The sequence below is a fragment of the Podarcis tiliguerta genome (assembly GCF_965153285.1).
Source record: "Podarcis tiliguerta genome assembly, chromosome: 8".
Taxonomy (NCBI): domain Eukaryota; kingdom Metazoa; phylum Chordata; class Lepidosauria; order Squamata; family Lacertidae; genus Podarcis; species Podarcis tiliguerta.
The window spans coordinates 57,652,743-57,678,443 of NC_139541.1; the positions used below are offsets into that span (position 1 = coordinate 57,652,743).

Consider the following 25,701-nt stretch of genomic DNA (forward strand, 5'->3'; position numbering starts at 1 on the left):
GTTATATTAAGCCTCTGCCTGCCAGCTCCTTGGGCAATAAGCCTTATTTTGCCAATGTGAGCTAGATGCCACAGCATATGCCCTGACCTATGATGATGCCTGTGAACTTCAGTTGCAACCTCCTGGGTCTGATGCTTGCCAGCAATTATTTCTGAAAACTGGATGTAACCTTCATAGAGCTCTCCTGCTGTTAGCTAGCGCTCTTTCCCCAGCTGCCAAGGCTCTCTGGGGATGGAGAATTATAAAGAGAGAGATGCTCATGGAGCTGCCCTCAAAATGACAAAAGCACTCAAAGTTTAAAGCCCAGGAAAGAAAAGACGGACAAGCTTCCCAGGCACAGTTTGACATTCATAGGGATCTTAAAGTGGTGCCCATTACAGTAGAGGAAGCAGCAAAAATGGCATTAAAGGAGAACCTTGAATGTTAGCAAATTCTCTAGTGTGTGAAGGCTAAAGGGCTCAACAAACACTGCAATGAAGTGCTGTGATATCCCAGCAAAATCACACACATTCACAAGGTGCTTTGAAATAGCTAATTGTCTTGCTTTCAGAGCAACCTTGGGAGTTGAGGTCATTAATATTCAATCTTTTACACAGAACTGATGCTCAAAGCTATGGCAAAGATTCATAGATTATTTGAAAAATTATTGTAAACCAACAACAACATCAATAATAATAATAATTTATTATTTATACCATGCCCATCTGGCTGGGCTTCATTAGTAGGATTAATTTAAAACAAGCAGTTAAACATATTTTTTAAGAAAAACATAGGGAATAACTAATAAATAGAATTAAGTAGGAGATGCAGTAATGAAAATTAAAACATATGAAACTACAGAAGGAGGAGGGAAGTCAAACTGTATATTTTTTACTTGAAAATCTAACTAATCTGTATGATTGTCAAATGAATAAAAAACTGAAAAAATAAACTGATGCTAAAAGTTGATGTGATGGAATGCACATAGTTGGCACACAATTTATTATTATTAGTACTGTTGATTAATTTATTAATTATACTTATCTACTGCTCTTCATCAGAAGACCACAAGGCAGTTTACAAGACACAACTCAGCATAAACATCAAAACAATTATGTCAATACAATGATAATACTTTTGCCTCTGGCCCCACTCACTATTGGCAGGTGGTCCCAGGAAGGTTGACCAAAAGGTAAAGTGGCCCCTCGGCAGAAAATTCTTACCTGTCACTTCCAAAAACACTAGTCGTAACATTAGTTCTGAAGAATGCCCATTTCCAACAATGTTACAATGCCTCTCTTTTCCAAGACTGTCAGCTGCAAAGAGTTGGCAGAGTTCAGTCCCTCGGGGCACCCAGTCACTTCAACCTCCAAAGAAAGTCTTTCTGTTTGCTGCCTAGCAGATTAATAATTGCTGTCTCCAAACTTGCAGTTCAACATGTCAACATAACCTGCATCAGATGTGGAAAGACCAAGATACAGCCTGCTGCAGCATAATTTGGGGAACCAGGGTAGGATTTTGATGCACCCACTGCATCTAGGGGTGCAGGTGGTAAACAAGGCAAAAATTCAGGCCTATTTAGCATTCAATAGCCACACAGATAAGGACGCGGGTAGTGCTGTGGGTTAAACCACAGAGCCTAGGACTTGCCGATCAGAAGGTCGGTGGTTCGAATCCCTGCGACGGGGTGAGCTCCCGTTGCTTGGTCCCTGCTCCTGACAACCTAGTAGTTCGAAAGCATGTCAAAGTGCAAGTAGATAAATAGGTACCGCTCCAGCGGGAAGGTAAACGGCATTTCCGTGTGCTGCTCTGGTTCGCCAGAAGCGGTTTAGTCATGCTGGCCACATGACCCGGAAGCTCTATGCCGGCTCCCTCGGCCAGTAAAGCGAGATGAGCGCCGCAACCCCAGAGTTGGTCATGACTGGACCTAATGGTCAGGGGTCCCTTTACCTTTACCTAGCCATACAGATACTACACACACACACACACACACACACACACACACACACACACAAACACACACTCCTATGTCAACCAAACTGAGGCAAAGGGATTATGATTCGCACCTCCTCAAAACCGTGTGGCCTGGGCTACGTTCCCCTGGCCCCTCCCACACTAGGCCCCTGTTCCACACAGCACCCAACTCCCTCTCCGGAAATTCCTCCTTGTTCTATAGCAGGGGTGAGGAGCCTCTATTCAAGTTATGGACGTAGAAAGCAGGTATTTTGGCAGGGGCACCTTTTTGGTGCAATCCAAAAGGCAAGAACCAAAGGACCCTTGGCCCTTTGGCCCGTGGCACAGCACCCGTGGTGAAAAACTGAAGAGGTGGATTAAAAGGGCAAAGGGAAGGACTTGTTTAGAAATACCACTCCCAAGGCTGGCCTTATACAACGAAATATAAGCCAATGATACCACAGATAGAGACTGTCATCATTCATGTCTACAGACTGCCTTGAGGAAGATGCGTAAGCAAAAGCAACCCTTTGAGATGATCCTTCAGAGGATCCAAGTAAGAGTACCAGAAACTGTATGCCCTGCTGAAGATAGCAGGATTAGCAGCAGCTTGATAGTATTATTGCTATATTGAACATGGAACACAATATCTTTATATTTGATTTTTTTTGTTTTTCATTGCCAGCCACTTCCATGTATTATTTTATCAGAGAGGAGAGGTTTAACCTCTCCTTCACCTTATCTTTATTTAATGTTACTTGCAACCAGTTTCTGCTGGGAATCTTTATCTAGTGTCTGCATTCTGGGAGGATGGTAAACTGATGCTCACAAGAATGTACCCTCCTAAAGAATAATACCCCTGGCATGGGACTAAGGCAACAACCCCAAAAAGCTTCTGAATAACTCAACCTGATGCATTTTAGAGGAAGCCACTCAAGGACAACAGCCCCTCCTAATTTGCAGTGGCCTTGTCAAGCTGAACTTCAGAAGGCTGGCAAGAGGGGAAAACACAACCTATTAAAATGTGGTGAAGTAAGGAGCAGCAATGGACTAGCTCCAAATATTTTCTAATCCTTCATCTTAAAAGTCCTTTTTTTGTGCTGTGGCAGAGAGATGACTAGGATATGCTGTTCCTTTTGTTTCACCTCTCTTGACACATGAAGCTTGGCCTCCACTCTGCACAGTTAATTAATGTTTTTGTAGCTCATCCTTTGCCAGATTACTCAGGCATTGTTTCATTCTAGCTTCCTGTCTCCAGAAAGGGAGCTTTATGAATGGGAAAGGTATCTGGCTTTGTCTTTTGGGGGAAAACAAAGATAATCACTTTCTCTCTCATTTGAAGTGAGGATTTCACATGAAAAAAGAGTAATTAATTCAGGGTAGTGGGGATGGTTACAAAGGCATACCTACAGTATCTGTGCAGATGAAATGGTTGGGCACTTAACACACACTTGTAGAGGTTTGATTTTTCCTCAGTGTAAATAAAAGAATCTGAAGATTTACTGTAGAGTCACAAGGAAAAGGTTGCACAGAAGAGTCCACCCCCCCCAAAAAAAACCCCACAACCTCTTTTTAAGGGAATCTTTTTATTTCGTAATAAAGTTGCATTTCCAGTTAAAAGCCACCTCCCAGATTCCAAATTATAGGGTTCTATCCAAAGTTGTATTAAATAACACCTCCATCAGCACAAGGGTTTCCACTTCTGTAATGGAACCTTCACCTTCCCCCATGCATCCTCTAAAATTGTTCTACAGCAGACTTCCCAGAGCAGATTTGAGGAGGGTGCATGGGAGGAGAAAGTCGTATTGCACAGGCATAAATCTTTGTGCTGATGCAATTCAGAGTGAATGCTACTCACAACCTCTACAGATGGCAGCTCCTTCTACCAAACATGCAAAAAGAATGTAAAAACCACATTTGCGGATCCATCCAGTCCAACATACAGTTTGCATCGGAGGCCCCAAGGAAGCCACCAAACAGAGCATGAAAGTTACAGCCATCTCTTGCTGTCAACTCCTTTACAGGAAGTGGTATTCAGCTACGTACTGTCCAGGATCATGAAGATCCAGTTGGGTCATCATGGTCTGTTTTACTTCTCATCTTCTTTTAAATTGATCAGACACCACAACCATATGGAATAGTCAATAAGATATACCATATAGCAAGAACTACCTGCAATGGTCCCCCAATCTCTTCACCCAAACCAGGGCATACAGCTTTGCATGAAGTCACAGTTTCTATCCAGTTAAAAAGCTCTCCAATAGGAGGGCTGGGGTGGGGGAGCCCTGCATGAGGTACTGGGGAGCCATTGCCAATTGCTGAGCCAGAGGAACCAGTGGCCTCCCACAGTAGGGAGCATCTTTCTATCTTCAGTGCCTTGACTCTCAACCCTTTTCAAGTCAAAAGACAGATGTGTCTCCTGCATGGACTGACTGACTGGCACAGAGCAACAAATTCCCTAACATTCTGTTCCCTCTTACTAAATTAAAACCAAACAGGCAGCTAATGAGCAGATCAGAAGCCAGAGCACTGAGTGTACACATAAACAGTGATCATGTGTCCCATTCACAGAGGATAGTCCTCAGTTTCAGGAGCTGCCTGATCAAAGAAAGAAAGGAGATGGGGGAGGGCTCCCAGTCAGTTGTCAATCAAAAGTTAGCACCTGCCTGGATAGTAGACTAAGTAGGCACACAGATCACCTGGTCATACGGTGGTGAAATGCACTGCTGTGTACAATGCTTATCTCTAGATGGTGAGAGACTCCAGGGGTGGCTGCACTTTCTTAGGGTTAGGTTTCCTTGGAATGAAAGAGACTGTGGTGTCTTTAGGATATATGGTTTTATTTGCACTTATATACAACCTGAGGATAAGATGGAGGGGCTCACAACATTAATACTCCAACAGATCTTGCTTAGCCTTTAAGTTCTCAGGGAAGCCGCAGCCACAGCTTTGGGTCCAGCACAGGGCAAGATATGCCCCTGTGTCTCCAGCTTCTAGCATCAGTCAAATAACTCTCACATACACAGGTCTCCTTAGCTTGTTGCCTTCCATCCTAGGATGTTGCAGCATCCAGCCAGGTGATGTGGGGAAAAGCACACCCATTTATCTCTATAGCATCAGAGCAACCTCTTTGGATATGGTAAATATAAGTACTTAACTGGCCAGCTAAATCCATTACCTTAACAAAGAAACTGGTTTGGCTTGTTCAGCATCCTTTTCTAATAGATTATGAACAGGCCTGGAAGGTACCCATGGGTATCATCCAGTCTGACACCAAGCCTATAACAGTATTCTATTTCCATTAGCATTACAGTAATTATTTCTAAATTTGCATCTATACATATGCATTAGAATATGCACATTTAATTTAAATCTGTGTCCTCTCTTGCCCTCTTGGTTATGCATTTTCTCTTTCTTGGCAATTTGAAATTGGCCATCTACACACACCATACATACATCTAAACACACACCATACATACATCTACACCCACACCCACACCCACACCCACACACCATACATACATCTAAACAACAGAAGTGATGCACCTCCTTCAAACTGCTAATGCTGATGGAGGAAGTGTGCACATCATCCAGTAGACTCATACAATGCAGAACTCTTACCATTACTGATACAACACAAGTGCCTGCCATTGAGGAGTAATAGTAGGATGGCAACAGCATGGTGGCACATGTAATTTGTAGATAAGGCTCAGCCTGGAGTGTGTTGATAGTTAAAGCAGAATTTCAAAGGTGATACACACCCAGGTTTCTGTGGGTCCTTGAACAAAAGGCTGTCAATGCCCACCCCCTGACATTAGGCCTATTTTGATGTTAAAATATTAGAATAAAAAAATAAAATAAAGTACATTATACTCCTTTGCCTGCAGCCAGCCTCAAAAAATCTGAGATAGGGAAAACAGACTTTTGGGGTAAAGACAATAACTTACAGGTAGGCATGAACCCCAGAACCTCTAGTTTCACATAATGGAGTATGGTGGCAGCACAACCAAGTCTCAAATCCCAGCTAAGCAAAACACCCAAATAAAAAGACAGACATGCCAGCAGCAGGTCTGATGATTGTATCAAATATACACCCTGCTAGCACTGAAGTATCTGAGGACAGGGCAAAGATTCCCCCCCCACACACACACTGGGCTTCAGGAAATGTCCAGCTGTGTGAGACACTGATTGTGGAGAAGAGCCATTCTAAAAGCATATGTGGAAAATCATATGTAGGGAGTTTAATACATATATAAGAAAAAGAATAAATTGCAAGTATGGGAGAAGGAAGAGTTTCATTTCATGGTGTGTTCAGGCTGAAATTGTAGAGACATGCCATTAATCTTCTGGTACATTTTTTTCCAGCCTCATTCCTCATTCATATACATCTGCCTCACCTGAGCTTCAGATTTGTTTTCAGAAACAATTCTCATTCTCTCTCTCTCTCTCTCTCTCTCTCTCTCTCTGTGTGTGTGTGTGTGTGTGTCCCTCTCTTTTTCTCTCTCTTTCTCTCGTCTTACCTTCCACATCATGAATTAACTTGCTATGGAAACAAGGGAGGAAGTCTGAGATGGGAGTTAATTGTGGAACAAGAGAAGCATTAGCATCTTGAAATCCAAAATGAATTTAAACACAATGGTGTGATGAATTAAACCTTATTGAGCCAACTGACTTGCAATTCTTGACCAAAGTAAAGTGACAGTGATAAGTTATAAGGGCCCAGTTAGGCACTGTGTGCTTAAGATGCTGTTTTGCTGACTCTTGGGATGTGGCACGGGGTGGCGAGGGGTCATAGAATCCCATAATTGTAGAGTTGGAAGGGACCCCAAGGGCCATCTAGTCTAAACCTTTGCAATACAATAATCACAGCTAAAACATCTACAACAGATAGCCATTCAACCTCTGCTTAAAAGCCGCCAAGGAAAGGAAGTCCACAACTTCCCAATGGAAACTGTCAAACAGCTCTTACAGCCAGATAGTTCTTCCTGATGTTTAGTCTGAATCTCTTTTCTTGTAACTTGAAGTCATTGGTTCAAGTCCTACCCTGTGGAACAGGAGAAAACAAGCTTGTACCAACATCCATGTGACAGCCGTTTAGATATTTGAAGATGGATATCTCCTTTCAATCTCCTCTTTTCCAGACTAAACACAACGAACTTCCTCAACCCTTTCCCATAAGGCTTGGTTTCCAGATCCTTGATCAACTTGGTCACCCTCCTCTGCATATGTTCATGCTTGTCAATACCCTTCTTAAACTGTGATGCACAGAACTGGACACAGCATTCCAGGTGTGGTCTGACCAAGGCAGAATAGTGTGGTACTATTCTTCCCTTGATCCAGACATTATACTTCTGTTGATGCAGCCTAGAATAGTGGTAGTTTTTGTTGCTGCTGCTGCATCACACTGTTTACTCTTGTTAAGCTTGTAGTCTGCTAAAGACCCCTAGATCCTCTTCACATGTACTACTGGCAAGCCATGTGTCATTGACCTCATTAAGTTTCTCAGTGTTCAGAGAGAGGGGAGAAAAACAACAGGTTATGCATTGGGTTATGTTCCCATGTCCTTTTATGAACATGTCCTAAACCACATCTCCATAGACCCATGGCTCAACCACAATAGCCTTGGATTTGATAAACATATTCCTACTACTACTTTACATTGGGCACACCTCACTATGAATTTTACTGGATTCTTAGGGAGGGTAGACTTCCAGTTCCCCACTTTCTAGCTCCACATGTCTATAGGATTTCATTTTGCTATTCATCTTTAAGCAGTATTTCCATCCAATTTCTCTTTTTCTTTCTCTCTCTCTCGGAGCTACATTTGCATAACCTGCCAATAATTTCTTTTTTAGCCTGCAGGTAAAAATTTATTTTTGGAAGCAAGGGTAAGATTCAGAAGGTGGAGAACCAGCAAATGGGAATGTTTAAATACTTCTCCTCCAGCTTCACATTCTTATTGTCATACTCTCAACTTTGTACACTCTCACAATGCCATGTATTTGGAGACAGAGCCGACAAACCATAAACTATGTAAATTAGAATTTAAGTTAGTGTATTGATGCCATGCCATCCTCTTTATGTCTATTGATGGAGACCAAGGACGCTAATGTAAAATTAGGAGCAGTGGTAATCCGGACCATAAAGAAGGCTGATCGCCAAATAATTGATGCTTTTGAATTATGGTGCTGGAGGAGACTCTTGAGAGTCCCATGGACTGCAAGAAGATCAAACCTATCCATTCTGAAGAAAATCAGCCCTGAGTGCTCACTGGAAGGACAGATCCTGAAGCTGAGGCTCCAATACTTTGGCCACATCATGAGAAGAAAAGACTCCCTGGAAAAGACCCTGATGTTGGGAAAGATGGAGGGCACAAGGAGAAGGAGAAAAGATGGTTGGATGGTGTTCTCGAAGCTACCAACATGAGTTTGACCAAACTGCAGGAGGCAGTGGAAGACAGGAGTGCCTGGCGTGCTCTGGTCCATGGGGTCACGAAGAGTTGGACATGACTAAACGACTAAACAACAACAACAACAACAATCCACAACATACTATGAACAACACGTCTATTTTGCAGCTCACTGAGGTCATGTTATTGATAATTTCTTTTTAAAATCATCACCATCATCATCAACAACAGCAGCAGCAATGGACTAATGCTGTATTGGAACTAGCACTGCTAGCCTGTATGCTTGCTCCTCACTTTGCATGCAGAACACCCCAGGTTCAATACCTGGTAACTCCATGTGGGGCTGGGAATGTCTCTAGCATGAAACCTCAGAGAAACCTAGCGGAAACCTTGCAAAGCCACTGCTACAATCTTGAGCTAGGTCTGACTTGGTTCAAGGCAGCTTGCTATATGCATGGGAGAGTACAGTGGTACCTTGGGGTACATACGCTTCAGGTTACAGACTCCGCTAACCTAGAATTATTACCTTGGGTTAAGAACTTTGCTTCAGGATGAGAACAGAAATCGTGCTCCGGCGGCATGGCGGCAGCAGGAGGCCCCATTAGCTAAAGTGGTGCTTCAGGTTAAGAACAGTTTCAGGTTAAGAATGTACCTCCAGAACGAATTGAGCACTTAACCCGAGGTACCACTGTAAGTGTTTAGGATCAGGAAATAGAGATAAAAATATGGCACTGTGGTGACATTGCACCACAGCATCACCCCAGTAAGTCCACTCCATAACATTTTTGGCTGGAGTTGATGGGGGATGTAATCCAAAACATCTGGACAGCACCAAGTTGGGGAAGGCTGGTGTATGTATTCATGGGGAAAACACCCTGGCCTATCTAGCAAGCTAAATTAATCATATTTCAAGTATGCTGAGGAGCAGGGGAGGTGAAGGAAATCAGATTAGTCAGGAAACACTTTATAAAATCTAATCATGTTTTATTGAATGAAACAAAGCAGGAAAGGTCAAAGGGTCTCTGCACTGTAATGTGTTGTGAATTCTTTTTCTTAACTGCCTTGCTGCAGAAGGGGAGCGAAGACAGCAAGAGGGAAGGGGGGATGGGAAAAGAACCCGCGGCCCAACTGCAGAAGTGTAATGCACCCTCCAGCCACACCAGAATGAAAAAGGGAAGGCCATGCTAAGACTTTAATAAGCAGGATTGTGGCTTCTCTCCAAGACAGCTGTCTGGAAGGGCAGCTCCTGCCAACAAACTGGATTTCAAGCTTCAGAATGAATGCAAGTTTGATGGTGCACATGAGGATTCAACAGTAATGGAACATGCAGCACCCCATCCATGACACCCTGGGCTCCTCCACCCACAATCCAGGGTGGCACGATGCAGAATTCAAAAGCAATGTGCAAAAGTCAGGCTACTGGGGTGTTACATTAAGCTCTGGAGGGGGTTGTAAAAGAAATCCAATAGACCCTAAATCAATCACTCAGTCAGTCAGTCAATCAATCAATCAAATGGTGGAGTGAGCTTCACCCTAGGTGGAAGCTAGCAAGATCTGTTGATGCACAGAGAAACAGCCACAACCTCCAGCAAACAAAGGTGGATCCTGCAAGTTTCATAAGGCTTCAGGTGAGACATAGGAACCATGTGTGACTGGCAAGTAGCAAAAGAGGCAGACAGACGGAGGAAAGCCAAGGAGCCATCCCCAAAGGCTCCATTATAATAGATGGGAAAACCAGGGGCAACCCACCTATGAAACAGGGTGAAGCAGTCTGTTTCAGGAAACACCTGGACAGATGGTTAAGTCCAGTTGAATTTGACTATGGGGTGCAGCACTCATATCCACTTTCAGGCTAAGGGAGCCAGCGTTTGTCCACAGTCAGTTTTTCCGGGTCATGTGGCCAAGATGACTAAACTGCTTCTGGTGCAACAGGACACCATGACAGAAGCCAGAGCACAGGGAAACGCCATTGGGAATGCAGGTGGCATTGTGGTTTAAACCACCAAGCCTCTGGGGCTTGCAGATTACAAGGTCGAGAGTTCGAATCTGCGAGACAGGGTGAGCTCCCGTTGCTCTGCCCCAGCTCCTGCCAACCTAGCAGTGCAAGTAGATAAATACTTGCCAGTGCAAGTAGATAAACATACCAGTGCAAGTAGATAAATAGGTACCACAGGAAACACCACTGTGGGGGGAGGGGGAAGATGAAGGCAGGAATTGATGACTGAATGGTACAACAAATATTTTCACAAGCGGTCCTTGCAAAGTCATGTACAACAAAATGCCTTAGGGTGGCATTGGAAAGAACCAGGAGGAGGAATCAGGTGATAGCAGACATTATTTCCTTCATCTGAGGCCTTTGATTCCAGGTAGACTACATCAACATCACATTTCCTGACACATCAGAAATGCCCTTTCCAGTGAAAGACATTGGAGAGAGAAGCATTGGAGATAAAATCTTTTGCCATGGCTAACCAGAATCTGCCTCCAGAAATTGTCTCTCATCTGAGACTTTTATTCTAAAATACAATGCAATAATAATGCGGGTGTCTCTGAGCATGTTTAGTAAAGGGATCCCTGACCATTAGGTCCAGTCACGGACGACTCTGGGGTTGCGGCACTCATCTTGCTTTACTGGCCGAGGGAGCCAGGTCATGTGGCCAGCATAACTAAGCCGCTTCTGGCAAACCACAGCAGCACACGGAAACGCTGTTTACCTTCCCGCCAGAGCTACTACTTATCTACTTGCACTTTGACATGCTTTTGAACTGCTAGATTGGCAGGAGCAGGGACCGAGGAACGGAAGCTCACCCCATCGCATCTTTCTGATCAGCAAGCCCTAGGCTTTGTGGTTTAGACCACAGTGCCACCTGCGTCCCTTTAGAGGGCATCCATTCTTGAATAACCAAATTCATCTCTCTCCCCCACTCCCCCACCCCAATATGGTTTCTAGGCAAAACTGATTCCTGGTACTGATTCCTGGTTTCCAGGGTTGCTGTCTATATACTGTAGCATATACACAGAGTGTCTAGTATATACACATTTAGTAAGACAAGTCCCTCAGTGCCATAGGCAAGGCTTTCTGATGGCACTGTCGATGAACTCAAGTTGTTAAAACAGCGGACAGTGAAGCAAAACATGGAAAGGGAGCTTGGTAAGCTGTTTCCCATCAGGCAGTATTCAGCTCACTGACTTGCAATTTGCTATTGTAATGTCAATCGGAAGAACACAGTTCTGAAACCTACTGAAGGGGCTAGAGGCACCTGAAGGCAGCCTTTGTGCACACCCTTGGGAGGAGGAAAAGGAAGATGGAGTGAGTAGCTAATAGCATCTTCAAAGCCACTTACATGCCCAGAGACCCTCCAGAGACTCCCATTCAGAGCTCCTTTGCAAACCTTGCTGGAGATGGTTCCTTGCACAAAATTCTGACCCTTCCATGTGCAACAAACTTCACCAAAGAAGAGATTAAAAAAGAGTGGCAGTTTCATGTCATAATATTACTAGAGACAGGCAATTGTCCAGTCCATATAATTTTTGCTTATGTTGGGTTTTCCTCACGCTTGATCCAGATGGAGTGAGGTCTTGTCAGCATAAAACAGCTGTGCTCAGAGATCTGTGGTTTGCAGATTTGCTGCTGGGCGACGGTTCAAGGTGTTACTATTAGTATAGAAAGCCCTTAACATATTGGGACCAGTTTACAGTGGTACCTCGGGTTAAGTACTTAATTCGTTCCGGAGGTCCATTCTTAACCTGAAACTGTTCTTAACCTGAAGCACCACTTTAGCTAATGGGGCCTCCTGCTTCCGCTGCATGCCGGAACACGATTTCTGCTCTCATCCTGAAGCAAAGTTCTTAACCTGAGGTATAATTCTGGGTTAGCAGAGTCTGTAACTTGAAGCGTATGTAACCTGAAGCATATGTAACCCGAGGTGCCACTGTACCTATGAGATTGCCTTATGCCAGATGTGCCTACACAACTGCTTCAAATACTACTACAGGTGCCACATGATACCCCTTCCACATTTGTAAGAACTTGGTCATTTAGTGTGGCTGCACCTACAGTTTGGAACTCCCTGCTTATTGAGACCAAGCAGGCGCTTTTGGTGTACTGCTTTCAGACCTGCTCAAAACATTCCTGTATAGACAAGCCTACCCAGATGCTTAGAAAGTTGAGGTATTAATCCTTTATTTAGTGTTTTAACTTAAGCAGACAACCTAAGCAGTGTGAGGTACCACCTATGTAATAGCTTTATCCAGTTCTTAATCTAAGTAAAGTGTTCACAGCACTAGAAATGAAAGAAGGCAACCATGACTGGGATCAGACAACCCTGGGCAAACTAAGCTCTTTCTCAGATCACAACTCTTACCTGGGAACAGAACAAATTTCAAAAGAGCACAGGCAAGGCTATGGGAGCCAGGGAAATAATTACTAGCTTTAGGATCTGGTTTTGCACTTTTATTTTAAAGATACATCATACATACTGAACTGACTTCCACACAGTTACGAGACGGTAATTAACATTCAAGCAGCAACAGAGAGAAAACCTGTGTGTTTAAAGAAAAGGTTCTAACAACTGATTCACACAACGCCATTTGGGATAGAGACCAAGAACTGATCATGTGGATAGGGTCAGCCTACAACTCGCTTTCCAGCACTTTTTGGTGAGAGCTGTCAGACTCTCAAATCAAAGTCTGGGCAAGTATTTGGGATGGAAAGACCAGAGGCAAGGATGCCTGTGCAGAGGAATAGTAACCCATTGTCCAAGCTACAGAAGTGCAGCAGGTCAGGATAGCAATGCAAGTCCCACAGTCTTCTCAGCTCTAGCCTTGCAGTAGCTGACAAAAACTATACAACAAGACCTTCGGTTGGGGATAGGCAATGTGTTGTTGGACTCCAGCTTCCATCAACCCCAGCTCCAATGGTCACAGATATTGTAAAATACCATATGGAGGACACCAGCTAGGCTCTCCCTGGTCAAGGCACTTGAATATGATGCCACATGTGGATCTTGCAGAAACCCTTTAGTTTCACAGATGCTCTTTATTTCTGAGGAAACGTTGTACAAATTGTTTTCAGTGTTTGTGCTTTTTAAATCAACATCATGATCAGATGCCCTGATCAGATAGTAACTTATTCTGCTTGCTCATGGAAGGGTTGTTTTGCACCTCACACTAGAAAGTCATGCAAGGTGTTCTTCCATTTGCACAACCTCACACACAAAACTGAAGTGGAACACATCTATTACAGAGTGACACAGACTCTTTTGCAACGTTCTTTGGGCCCAACCCTCTGAAAGGATTTCTGTTAGAATGACTTTGGTTATAATCTACTAGTTCACAAATCAATACTGCTTACCAGAATGGGAGCACAGGAAGCCACCTGAGAGCAAGAAAGAAGAAAGAAGAGCAAGAAACAAGAAATAAGATTCCACCTAAACATTAGGAAGAACTTCCTGACAGTAAGAGCTGTTCGACAGTGGAATTTGCTGCCAAGGAGTGTGGTGGAGTCTCCTTCTTTGGAGGTCTTTAAGCAGAGGCTTGACAACCATATGTCAGGAGTGCTCTGATGGTGTTTCCTGCTTGGCAGGGGGTTGGACTCGATGGCCCTTGTGGTCTATTCCAACTCTATGATTCTATGATTCTAGGGTGTGATCAATCATTGGTCCACCTAGCTGAGTACTGCTTACACTGACTGGCAGCAGCTCTTCAAAGTTTCAGGCAGGGGATATTCCCAGCCCCACCCAGGGACACCAGGGATTGAACCTGGGACATTCTGCATTTAAAACAGCTACTCTACCATTTAGCTTCCCGTAAGGATCACTTTATAAGTTCTTCCCTTTTCTTTGCAAAGTACATTTCAAAGCTGGTCTCCAATTTTATCTTCCAACTATATGTCCTTAAACAGTACTAAAATCAAAAGCTGTTCATCATCATTACAGAAGACACTGTTCAGTGGCAAAGCAATAATTAACTATGATGAGGAAGCTGTTCATATTCTGGGGACAGAACAGTTGTAAAAATGTGTCATTTAACCACCAGAGCCTCTTTCCCTACACTCCCCCTGAAAGCTAAATGTTTAATGACAATTGGCCAAAAGTTATAAAAATCAATTAAATGATATTACACTTTTAACTTCCATATTCATCATTGCAATATCTAAGAACACTTGCCTTAAGAAACTGCAAGCTATTGCAGTTTGGTTTTATGGCTTGCATTGACAGCATTTTGATGGAGAGGCTATCAATTAATGAATAACCCAACCTTATTTCAAGTGCCTGAAATTATTCCAGGTTAAATTCACCTCCAAGGAAAAAGCCAAAGCAAAATATCTCCATGCTTGCAGTTCATGGCAAATTCAGATATCTTGTTAGATTAAACTTTTGATATCGGAGCACACTTGGCCCCAAGGGTTAAAGTCTAAATCATGTATTGGACTCCAGATTTTATTTGATGGATAAGGTGAGGAGAGATGATCTATTGAGAAACCAGCATTAGGATGAAGCAATAAAGAGCAGGTCTCAGATGCTAGAGAGCTGGTTACAGCAACTGGCCAGTCTAGGTACTACAGGACCAGGGAGAGCTCCCAGGGACAATAGCATTGTTCTATAATCCATTTCAATCTATATGCCTCAGTGATGGCCTACCGTGGCCCAACTACCAAAATTTCTAAATACAGAAAACTGTATTTAGGGAAGAGATGCAAATGAACTAAGGAATCCAAAACTGCAGCAAACTGCACATACTTCAATGCTGCAATTAATTCTAGAAATTCTCCTAATTATATCAGAATTCAGAATAAGAAGAATGCTGGCCAGAGAAAGTCATATGGGGCATTATAGGCTATATCTCTTAAATCCTAATAAGAGACATTTAGCCTAAGTAAGGATGTACCTAAGTAAGGATGCACGGCGTTTCCATTTGCTGCTCTGGTTTGCCAAAAGCGGCTTAGTCATGCTGGCCACATGACCCAGAAGCTGTACGCCGGCTCCCTTGGCCAGTAAAGCGAGATGAGTGCAGCAACCCCAGTGTCATCCGTGACTGGACCTAACGGTCAGGGGTCCCTTTACCTTCACCTTTAAGGATGTTCAAGGATTTTCTCAACTCACAAGTATATCAAAATACGTTTTTAAATGCATAAATTGGAGAGGATTTTTTTTTATTTAAAAAAATCTGTTTTAATATGAATTTTCAAGCAGGTTCTTTTTTTATGGCAAACTTCTTGCAGATGCAAGAAGGAACCAACTAATCAGGGAACACATGAAAATTCTGCAGACCAGAATACATTTGACCTGAGCATCCTTCTGTGCTGAGCAGTGCAGTGCAACAGTGAAAACAACTTGAATACTTGCTCTCCTTAATATTATGAAGCCTCCTGCAACCTTTCCTGCTTCACCTGTGTCTCACCCCATGACAATAATTTGGTCTAAACCAACAAGCAATCTAGGAGAGGTGAATGTTGATGCCTGTTTATATCTCTGTGTTCTGGTGATGGCTGAGAAGTGGAAACAATAGCTTTCGAAAACGAGAGGGTCAATATGGCAGAAAATATATATGGTATTTTTGTTTTCTATTCTTCTATAAAGCCTGTTCACCCGTTCCCTACGAGAGAAAACACAATTAGGGAAGGCCCACTGAACTAGAATATGTTGCCAACATTTCCCTACCAGGCGAGAAAACCCAGAACTGTCATTTCTAATTGGCTAGAAGGCTTTTCATTCCCCCTCACTGCTTCTCTCCTACTTTTATTCCATCTCCATTACAGCTTCATTTCACACTTTTCAGGAAAACAGGAGGGCCCAAGATCTCACCAGAAACAGTGCAATTGCCATTAAAGGGGCTGTAAAAAGTGTTGTTTCATGAGCTGTGTGAAGTGCCGTTTCATTGTTAGGTGATCCGCATGTGGTGAACAACTCCTGGATTGCCTGTTTCACACCCACCTGGTAACATGATATCCATGTGAGCCTGAGGCAGGTAAGAGCCAAAAGCCAGGAGGTCAAATGCAGGAAGCAAACAAATGCCCTAGCACATGTCAGGCTCAGAAAAAAGTTTAGCAAAATCCTGCTTTCTCACAATTGAAGCAATGGCTGCATGACACATCTATGGCATTCTCATTTTATCTGCAGAAGAACAAAGCTGTCCTGCTGTATAGAGAAACTCACTCTGGAGTAGAGCCGAGGAACAAAATTTGCAACAAGGCTCAAAAGCTCACTCTTGGGATTAAATCTAATGCAGGTCAAACTATCATCCTTTTTATTAAGGATGAACAAATTTTAAACTGGTCAATTTCTAGCCCCTAAAAAAAGTAACCTTCTAGCCCCTAAAAAAAAAAAGTAACTTTCTAGTCTTAAGCCAGAAACAGGTTTTTTATATAGAAACAAGAGGGAAGAAATAGTTGACTAATGACTTAGCAGGGTACATGATTTAGTCACTACTAATCTGCCAGTAGCAGCCTTGAAAACAACAACAACACTAATAAATGGGAAATGTAGAAGCTGTAAGACTTGCCTGTAAGTGCCCATTTTTCTTCCAAACCTTGGTTCCCAAATCTAGAAGGCATGTATTGATGCGATGCCCTGCTATGTCAGTTGTGAGTCCTGACACAAAAGTGGGTTAAGGCAAGACTTTTGTGTGTGTGATGGAGTCTCATAAGGCAAGCCCTTCTTTTGGGGGGAGGGGGTTATTCTGGATGTGAATTCTGAGAGATTTAAGGTAGCTGGGATCTCAGACTTGGAACTTTGGCCACGCAGCCCAGGCACATTGGTTTTTTCTACCAGAAGGAAATTGGCAGCTGGAGGGCCTTGCTTGGATTGTCACATAAGGACTGTCACATAAGGAGACTACTAAAGCAGCTCATGTCTTTGGAAAGATGAGGAGGGGCAGAGACAAAACACATCCCACCTGGCACTGTAAAATTGTCCTAGCTCAAGAATGAGCTACGAGCACACTGCCAGTTCTTTCTTGTTGTCTCCAGGCTTAAAAACTTCTGCCGAGCTGTTTGCGTACAGATGCTTCCTCCTCTTTCTGGAAAAGAGTGACAAGTGGGATGCCGCAGGGTTTCTTCCAGGACTCAATGTTGTTCAACATCTTTATAAATGACTTGGATGCAGGATGACACCAACCAGGGAGAGGTAGCTAATGCTGCAGAAGGCAGAACTGGGATTCAAGATTGGAGAACTGGGCCAAAACTAACAAAACAAATTCCATTAGGAGCAAATGTAAGGTTCTCAATTTGTGGAGGAAAAATATGACTTGACAACAATGCATGTGGAAAGAATATGGGGTTTTTAAGAGACCACAAGTTTAGCATGAGTCAACTGTGTGAAGCAGCAGAAGAAAAAAGGCTAATGCCACTCTAGGGCCACTCTAGGCTGCATCAACAGAAGTATAGTATCCTGATCAAGGGAAGTAATAGCGCTGCTCTATTCTGCCTTGGTCAGACTACACCTGATGTACTGTGTCCCGTTCTGGGCACCACATTTTAAGGATAATATTGGCAAGCTGGAACATGTACAGAGGAGGGTGACCAGGATGTTCAAGTGTCTGGAAACCAAGACTTATGAGGAATCGTTGAGAGAGTTGGGTACATTTAGACTGGAGAAGAGAAGGCTGAGAGGTGATATGCTATCCATCTTCAAATATCTGAAGGGCTGTCACATAGCAGATGGAGCAAGTTTGTTTTCTGCTGCTCCAGAATGTAGGACCCAAACCAATGGATTAAAATGACAGGAAAGGATATTCCGACAAAATTTTAGGAAGAACGTTCTGATGGTAAGAGCTGTTCCACAGTGGGACAGACAACCTCAGAGGGTGGAGGACTCATTTTTAGAGGTTTTTAAATAGAGGTTGGGTGGCTATCAGTCAGGGATTTTTTTCAGTTGTGATTCCTCCAACCCTACAATTCTTTGATTTTATGCTGCCTCCAGTTATGGTCGTGCCTCTTCCATCCTGAAGCATGGCACCACATCCAACACAAGTTTGCTACATGGATGGCTCAAATTTTTCTGTGTGTTTTCTATGATTTTTTTGACCTAATTATAGCTGTTTATAATTCTTATTAAATATTTGAGTCAGAATGCATAATTTGGCCTTGAGTCTATCTGGCATGTTGCTAATAATTAAAATCATGGCTCTTATTTTGTTTTAATAAAGGAAATTAAAAGGCAAAAGGGGAAATGATTTCTAGCAGTATTGTGAAACAGAATCATAAACATATTTTAAACAAAACACCAGATTTCTTCTCTCTCTCAGCCCACTCCACCCCCACCCCCACTGGCAAAAATTACTTAGAAAAAGAAGGGGGGAAATGAATCATTTGAATTTAATTATCAACCTCTGGGTATTCTTTGGCAGCTTTCAAAAGTAAAATTTGAAAAGCCTTTTCCAAGTCTGCGCCTAGAACTTGAGAAGTTAGTTTCTTGTGAATACGAAATTAAATTATGCTGAAATCATGGGGAATTCTCCAGGCCAGTAGACTGGAAAGGGCAGCCCTCTGGCTTACTTTAGACAACAGAGACCTGGCCCTTTTCTGAAAAGGGACTCTTACAAATAATGAGGTTTGCCAAAGGCAGCCCAAGGCAGCTAGTGCCTAGGTGGGGGGGGGCACACAGTACCCACTAACATAGCATAATGCACAAGGAAGAAGTCCTGCATAAGCATAACAGAAAGAATGTCTGCTAGTCTTCTCCCTGACTCATCCATGCTGTTCAACACCCATCAGTCACAGACAGCGTACCAATGGCCAATTGTACCCAACAAAATCTGGAGGCCCACAGGTTCCCCATCCCTACTTCAATTCACTGGATATAATCTGAAAGTTCTTATAGAGATCAGAATAGAGGAGGGAGAAAGGTTGTTTTCTGCTGCTCCAGAGAAGCGGACACGGAGCAATGGATCCAAACTACAAGAAAGAAGATTCCACCTAAACATTAGGAAGAACTTCCTGACAGTAAGAGCTGTTCGACAGTGGAATTTGCTGCCAAGAAGTGTGGTGGAGTCTCCTTCTTTGGAGGTCTTTAAGCAGAGGCTTGACAACCATATGTCAGGAGTGCTCTGATGGTGTTTCCTGCTTGGCAGGGGGTTGGACTCGATGGCCCTTGTGGTCTCTTCCAACTCTATGATTCTATGAATTGGTCACATGACTTGATGTGGTCTTAATCACTGTTAACCAAGATTTTGCAGATCCAAAATACCCAGAAGAAATCTGCCTAGGAACATAGCAAGCCTCATTATACTGTGTCAGACCATTGGTCCACCTAACTCAATACTGGCTGCAATGGCTACAAGCAGCTTCCTAAGGTTTTAGGCGGCAGTCTTTTCCAGCCCTACCTGGAGATACCAGGGATCAAACCAGAGACTTTCACATGCAAAGCAGATGCTCTACCACAGAGCTACAGCCCTTCCCCTGATGGTAGCATAATACCACCCCATATTCAGGACCAGCTGCAAACTTGGGCTCTTTTCTGTCCTTAGGGACAGACAGAAAGGCTGTTGGGAGAAGCTCACGTCCCTCCTACCTGCAACAGACACTCGCTGCCAGCATTACACCAAGACAAGCCAAAGGCCTGAATTGCCTCAGAAGCTTCATAGCTTGTGAAGTTTGCCAGCACCAGATGAAAGTGACTGCCCCCTAAAGTATTAACGTACACTAATAAATGCCATTTCTGCATTAAAAAGAGCAACATCTAATTTTCATGCAAGCTCCAGGAACATTAAACAATTGGGTACGAGTTAAATGGCAGCTATCCCAGATTAATAGCTTTGCAACAACTCAGACTATAATTCCCCCCAAACAGCTTGTCAGGCAAGTATAAAATTAGCTACATGAATACGTCTTTACTTCTGATGGTGACACAACTGTGGTAAACACATTACCTTTTAATTTAATACCCAGCAATATCTCTAATTATGTCAGCAGTTGACAACCTTTCCCCTTCCTGAGAGGATTTGGAGTGTAGAAATAATGGCCTTCCCACCCCCCCCCCCAACATCTTGTAAATTGCCTCGTCACCTACGATGACTAAGGATTGGTTATGAGTGACAAAGCAAGGAAAGGATGATCTGGTCAATTGGAAGAGAGCTCCTCTCCTCCACCACCTCCTTTTCACCATCTAACTACCACAATTCACTTACAGCATAATGTTTGAGAAAAAGAATGTTTGCAGTTACTGGAGATTTCAAGTCTGTGTCAGCATTTGTCATGGCTAGAACAGGGGACCTGCAGGCCTGTGTTCTGCTGTCCTATCTGGTGAGCCACTGAGGCTGTAGGTTGGAGCATCCCCTGGATGGTAAAGTGTTTGTAGGCTCTGGAGTGACTCACCCAGGCTGACCACTGGCTCTCTGACCTGGCTTTTGGATAAGGCTGGGATTTTTCCTGGGCAACATACGTGTCTACTCTACTGTGTCTGGCTCCCAGCTCCTGATGCTCATTCCACAGCTACCAAAGGGCCAGAACTTATACTCTCTTTTTATCAATGCAGCAGTATGTTCAACAGGACTTTGGAACTTGAAATATTAGAAGTAAGTGAAACCTCTGGGCTGTCCATACCTGCAAAATTTCAAGAAATGTGTGAGAGGAGCACAAAGCCTATCTGTGGTGGAGGCAAGTTCTTCTGCCAGTGGCAGACAGTGGGTGGCTGCCATGATTCAACATCATTCCAAGTCATTTTTTTTGGGGGGGGGGGGTTGGTAGCTACTGGACATCCAAGACAAATGCTGCTGGCACTAATAAGACCTCCATCGCACCCACCCCAATTTACAAAACATATTCCTTCTCCAATTTAGCCACCTGTAGATTTGTTTCAGCCCAACATACTGGCTGCTTATTGTGGTGGTGTCATTTCCACTGCCATGGTGGCATTTTATTTGGGCAGCCACCAAACTCCACCCAAGTTGGTTTCTCTTCTTCAGATACTTCACAAGCACCCTCTTAGACATCAAGACATGCCCTCTGTGTCCTCCTTCCCTTCCAGAAAGAAAGCACAGGTCCAGCCCCAAATGCAAAGGTTGCTTTCTTTTTCACCACTGAGAATTATTTACCGCAGGAAATAAAAAAGAAACACAACTGTGATTACAAGAGAAGATTGATTTATTTTGCTCTAAGCAGATGGAACCTGTGTTATTTTAAGACTCCTTCATGAATGATTCTCTGCATCTTTTATTCTGGGTATCTCTCAGTCACAGTGTCTTGTAACACAGCAGGAGGGGAGAGCGGGAGAGATAGGTGACAAAATGCTAATCCTGCCATCAGAGCCCAAAAGGAAGACCTTGTCTTTGAAGAGACTGCATTCCCATCCTGCATGTAAAGCCCTGGAGTCAGCAGCCGCTGCAGCCCAAGTGGGGGCCTTGATAAAAAATACTTTGTCAATGTCACACGGGCCCAGGGTACACTTACACATTAGAAATTAAGGCAAAAGCAATATCCTACAAAAGACACATGGCTGCTTCCAATTGCTTCACGTATCTTCCTTTCATCTTCCCATTTAATATTTGATTAAATATTATTTCATTGCAATTAAAGTTTCCATGTCTCACTCTATTTCCCAACCTAGAATCCTCCAGAGCAATTAGAAAACAAAAATCTGCTTTGAGTTCTTCCCCAAAACACATTTGTATTGCCTTTGCAAGAACCCCCATTTTATTTGAACATAACAACATTAGAACATAAGAAGTGCCTTGCTGGATCAGGCTAATGACCCATCTAGTCCACAATCCTGTGCTCATAGCAGCTAACCAGATGACTATGGAAAACCTGCAAGATGCACCTCTGTTACAGCATCATACCAACACTGAGACCACCTGGCTTCAAAAGTCTTATGGCTCCTGTTACTGCTGGTACATCTTAATCTAAAACAGTGGGACATCTCCAGCAGTACAAATATCTTCTTCCCCTTCACAATTTCTAGGGGGTGAGGTGCTGTGGCAGAAGTTCAGAGTTTCACCCAGTCAACAAGGGATTGTGTACCCTAATTGCTTAACTAGCGCCCCCAATGGTTACAGAGACAATTGGACAGAGGCAATGGTAGTGTTCCAGAGGGAAGGGAGCTTGACTGGTCTACAGGAGCCTGAGGTTCATCCCAAGCCACAGTTGAGAGCAAACATAATTTTAGCAAGATCACCACAGTTCCCATAACAGAGGCAGCAACCCATTTTAAAATAATCACACCATTCTAAAAAGCAAGGTTACGGACCGTTACATCCTACACTTTAAATTCTACTTAACCAGCTCTCTGCTATGGAAATAATCAGCAAGGACATGTATCAAAGACAGAAGCCCATTGCTGCAAAGCTTAACCAAGCTATCAAAAATATCTAGATATTTCTCATTACTGCATGCTTTAAAAAGATCTTAATAGTGACTATAACAAGCTGCAAATCCTGATCATGAAATCTTCCCTTTAAGTGCAAAACTTTAGTGCATCATAGATGACACTGCATTTCATTTCAGAGTTAAAATCATAAATGCACAGATACAATTAAATCTGTATGCCAATGTGAGCAGTCTGGAAAATCAGAACTTAACTGCACTCCACAAACACTAACAGCAAAGGTTTGTATCCAACATCAGCTATGCTAAAAGAAGACCCACTGAAATAAATCTAAATTAGTCATGTTCATTAATTTCAGTGGGTTTACTCTGAGTGTAACTAATGTGAGATACATCCCACAAATCCTTAAAAAAATCTGGACCCAGACTATCAAAGAGGCTGCCTCAACCACTATGATATATTGCAGCTTTTAAGACTCGCAATGCCCTTTTTAAATACCTCTACTTTTATTTATTTATTTTATTTCAGAACTCATCTGCTGTTCTACATTCAAAGTGTATGCGAATGGTGTGCAGAAATAGAATATAAAACATAATACAGGTCATAAAACAGTGTTAAAAGAAAACAACCAACGAGAATGAAAGACTGCATTAAAAATAGACTAATTTTGGAAGCCTTGAGAGATATGTCTGATTTAAGTCTGCAAGGACACACACGTAGAGGCTTGGAGTTTTCTTTCCCCACAGATTCACCAAAGCTGAGAGATATACTGGCAGATAACCCACAGATATAAGAAAGCATAGCCGTCATCTTACCATAGGGAGGACCCTTCAGTTCCAGTAACCTCTAAAAAGTCGTATTCGTCTTCTAGTTGGAAATCCAGGAATACCAAAGCGATGGTGTCCCCAGGCTCTGCTAGAATGGTCCACGTGCAGTCTGCATTGTTGCTGTACTCCGAAGGATAATGGGGGGTCGAAATAATCCCACTCTGCCCCCGAAGTGTTCCACCACAGGCATCATCAGCTGAAGGCAAAATATGAAGTTGAATTAGAAGTAAGATGTATTCAGTTTGCATTTTCAGGCAAACCTATGTCATTCTCACTTCCTTACAGATTTTGAGATGTAGTTCTCCAACCAAAATGGTTTGCACAGAAGTGCATATAATACTGAGGCACTCTTAGTGGGTGGTTACCTAGACCAATTTTTGCATGGAGGAAGAGGATGAGGATGAGGATAATATATGCAAATGGATGTGGAAATGGGTCAAACGGAACTGCCCCACCACCATCCCTAGCCACCCACAACTTAAGGACAAACTCCAGACTCTGGTTTCATAAGGTCTTGGAATACCTGCTCTAAAACAATGCGGCTGGCGGTGCTTCATAGTGTGGGGTAGGCAGTCTGTGCATGCTTAGAAGCAAATTTAATATTTCTTCACACATATTCCAGGATCCAACTTTAGGGCTCATACAAACTTGTGCTCGTCCCTTGCCTAGTAAGCACAGGTCTGATTAGTTTTCCCTTGCCTCTCCACTTTCCCCTGGAAAACCCGTTCTTTAGCGATAAATCGGAGCAAACGCCAAACTCAGTTGACATTTGCTCCAATTCAGCAGTAAAGATTAGGTTTCCTTGGAGAAAAGCTTCAGGGCAAGGGCTGGATGAGTCCTTAGTCTGCTTATTTGTGTTTCTGGCTTCTACAAGGTTGGGGGCTTGGTTGTAAATGCCATCAAGAAAGTATATCGCTCATCCCCATGGGAGGGCACAGCAAAGTGGTGACAGTTTGCCAAAGCTGAAATATTATGCCTATATGGTTCTTTCCGACACACAGTCATTTAGCACAAGGCAGTTCAGGCTCAAACGATACATGGCAGAAATGTGAGTGACCTTTCGCCCTGATGTATTGGTTTGTTTTTAATGTAAAAATCCTTGGAGGTGATAGCAAGGGGGAAGAAATGTAGCTTGGAAGGGAGCAATAGAACCAGAAAGAAGAGACCAGGCAAATCTGGAAGGTGGGTGGAATCAGGAACATAGAAAGCTGTCTTATAGCAGGTCAGATTATTTGTCCACCGAGTCCAGTATTGCCTCCTCCGACAGTCAGCAGCTCTTCAGAGTTTAAAGCCAGAAGTCCTTTCTATCACCAAATAGAACCTGATTCTTCTAATGGAATACACTGGAGACTGAACTGTAGATCTTCTGCAAGAAAAGAATGTGCTTTGCCACTGGGCATTAGGACCCTCCACTCGGGCATGGGGCTTTAGTGTGTTAGTGGGAGACCACCCTCCACTAGGGCAAAAAACCAATTCTGCTTTGGAAAAAAATTCACCACTATTGTTCTTTTTGCAATAGCTTATATTCTGACATTCAACATAAACAGCACCCAAGGCAGCTTTCACCATGAAATGGCTTGCTTTGTCCTTGTTTTTCATCACGCTGGTTGTGGAGTTGGATGCAATGCTCATTTTACTGCCTATAATGTAAGCCTACTGTCCTTGGTTGAAACCCCTTCTCAGCCACAAGCTCACAAAACTAACAACAAATAGGAGTGCAATGACATCTGGAGTGTGCTTGAACATAGCTTGAAGGAAACAGTTCACAAGTGTTCCATCGAGGTGGCAAAACACAAAAATACCAAGGCAGCAGCAGCTTTAATGAAAACAGAAGAATAGACAAATGATTGATTTAGCTATCTGCAAGTTGAATTCTATATACAATAATCTTGTATTCCACAGCATTTCAGAAGAATTTGGTAATTTGAGTTATCTCTTGTTGACATGTTGGACATTTTCATTTTTAAAACATAATCTATTTAAATTTTTGACAAGTCACAGTCTAATATTTGGTTCTATTTAGTTTATTGTTGCTTATGCCATAGAGTGTGTGCATGTGCCAAGTGGCATATGTAACTGGCAATTATTCGTAATAGCCCATGGCTAAAAACAACTTAAAAATGACTGATTCATGGATGTAATCCTTTCCGTTGCTTAACATGCATATTAAAAAAGAGAAAAGACCACAAGTCTCCCCCATTTCCATATTTCAGAAATATATTATGTTAGCAACCAAAAATAATGCCTTCATTGCCATCAGTTGATACCAATT

At 43.0% G+C, this 25,701-nt stretch overlaps 1 protein-coding gene across 3 annotated transcripts in view; it reads right to left on the reverse strand.

The window, feature by feature from the left end:
- CSMD2 (CUB and Sushi multiple domains 2) overlaps positions 1-25,701 on the reverse strand; it is a 481,761-nt gene that overhangs the window by 294,741 nt on the left and 161,319 nt on the right. For all 3 annotated transcript variants that reach the window (XM_083453238.1, XM_083453235.1, XM_083453239.1), the window contains exon 5: positions 23,418-23,625. In XM_083453238.1, the coding sequence (XP_083309364.1) occupies positions 23,418-23,625 (208 nt within the window). The remainder of the gene's footprint in view (positions 1-23,417; positions 23,626-25,701) is intronic.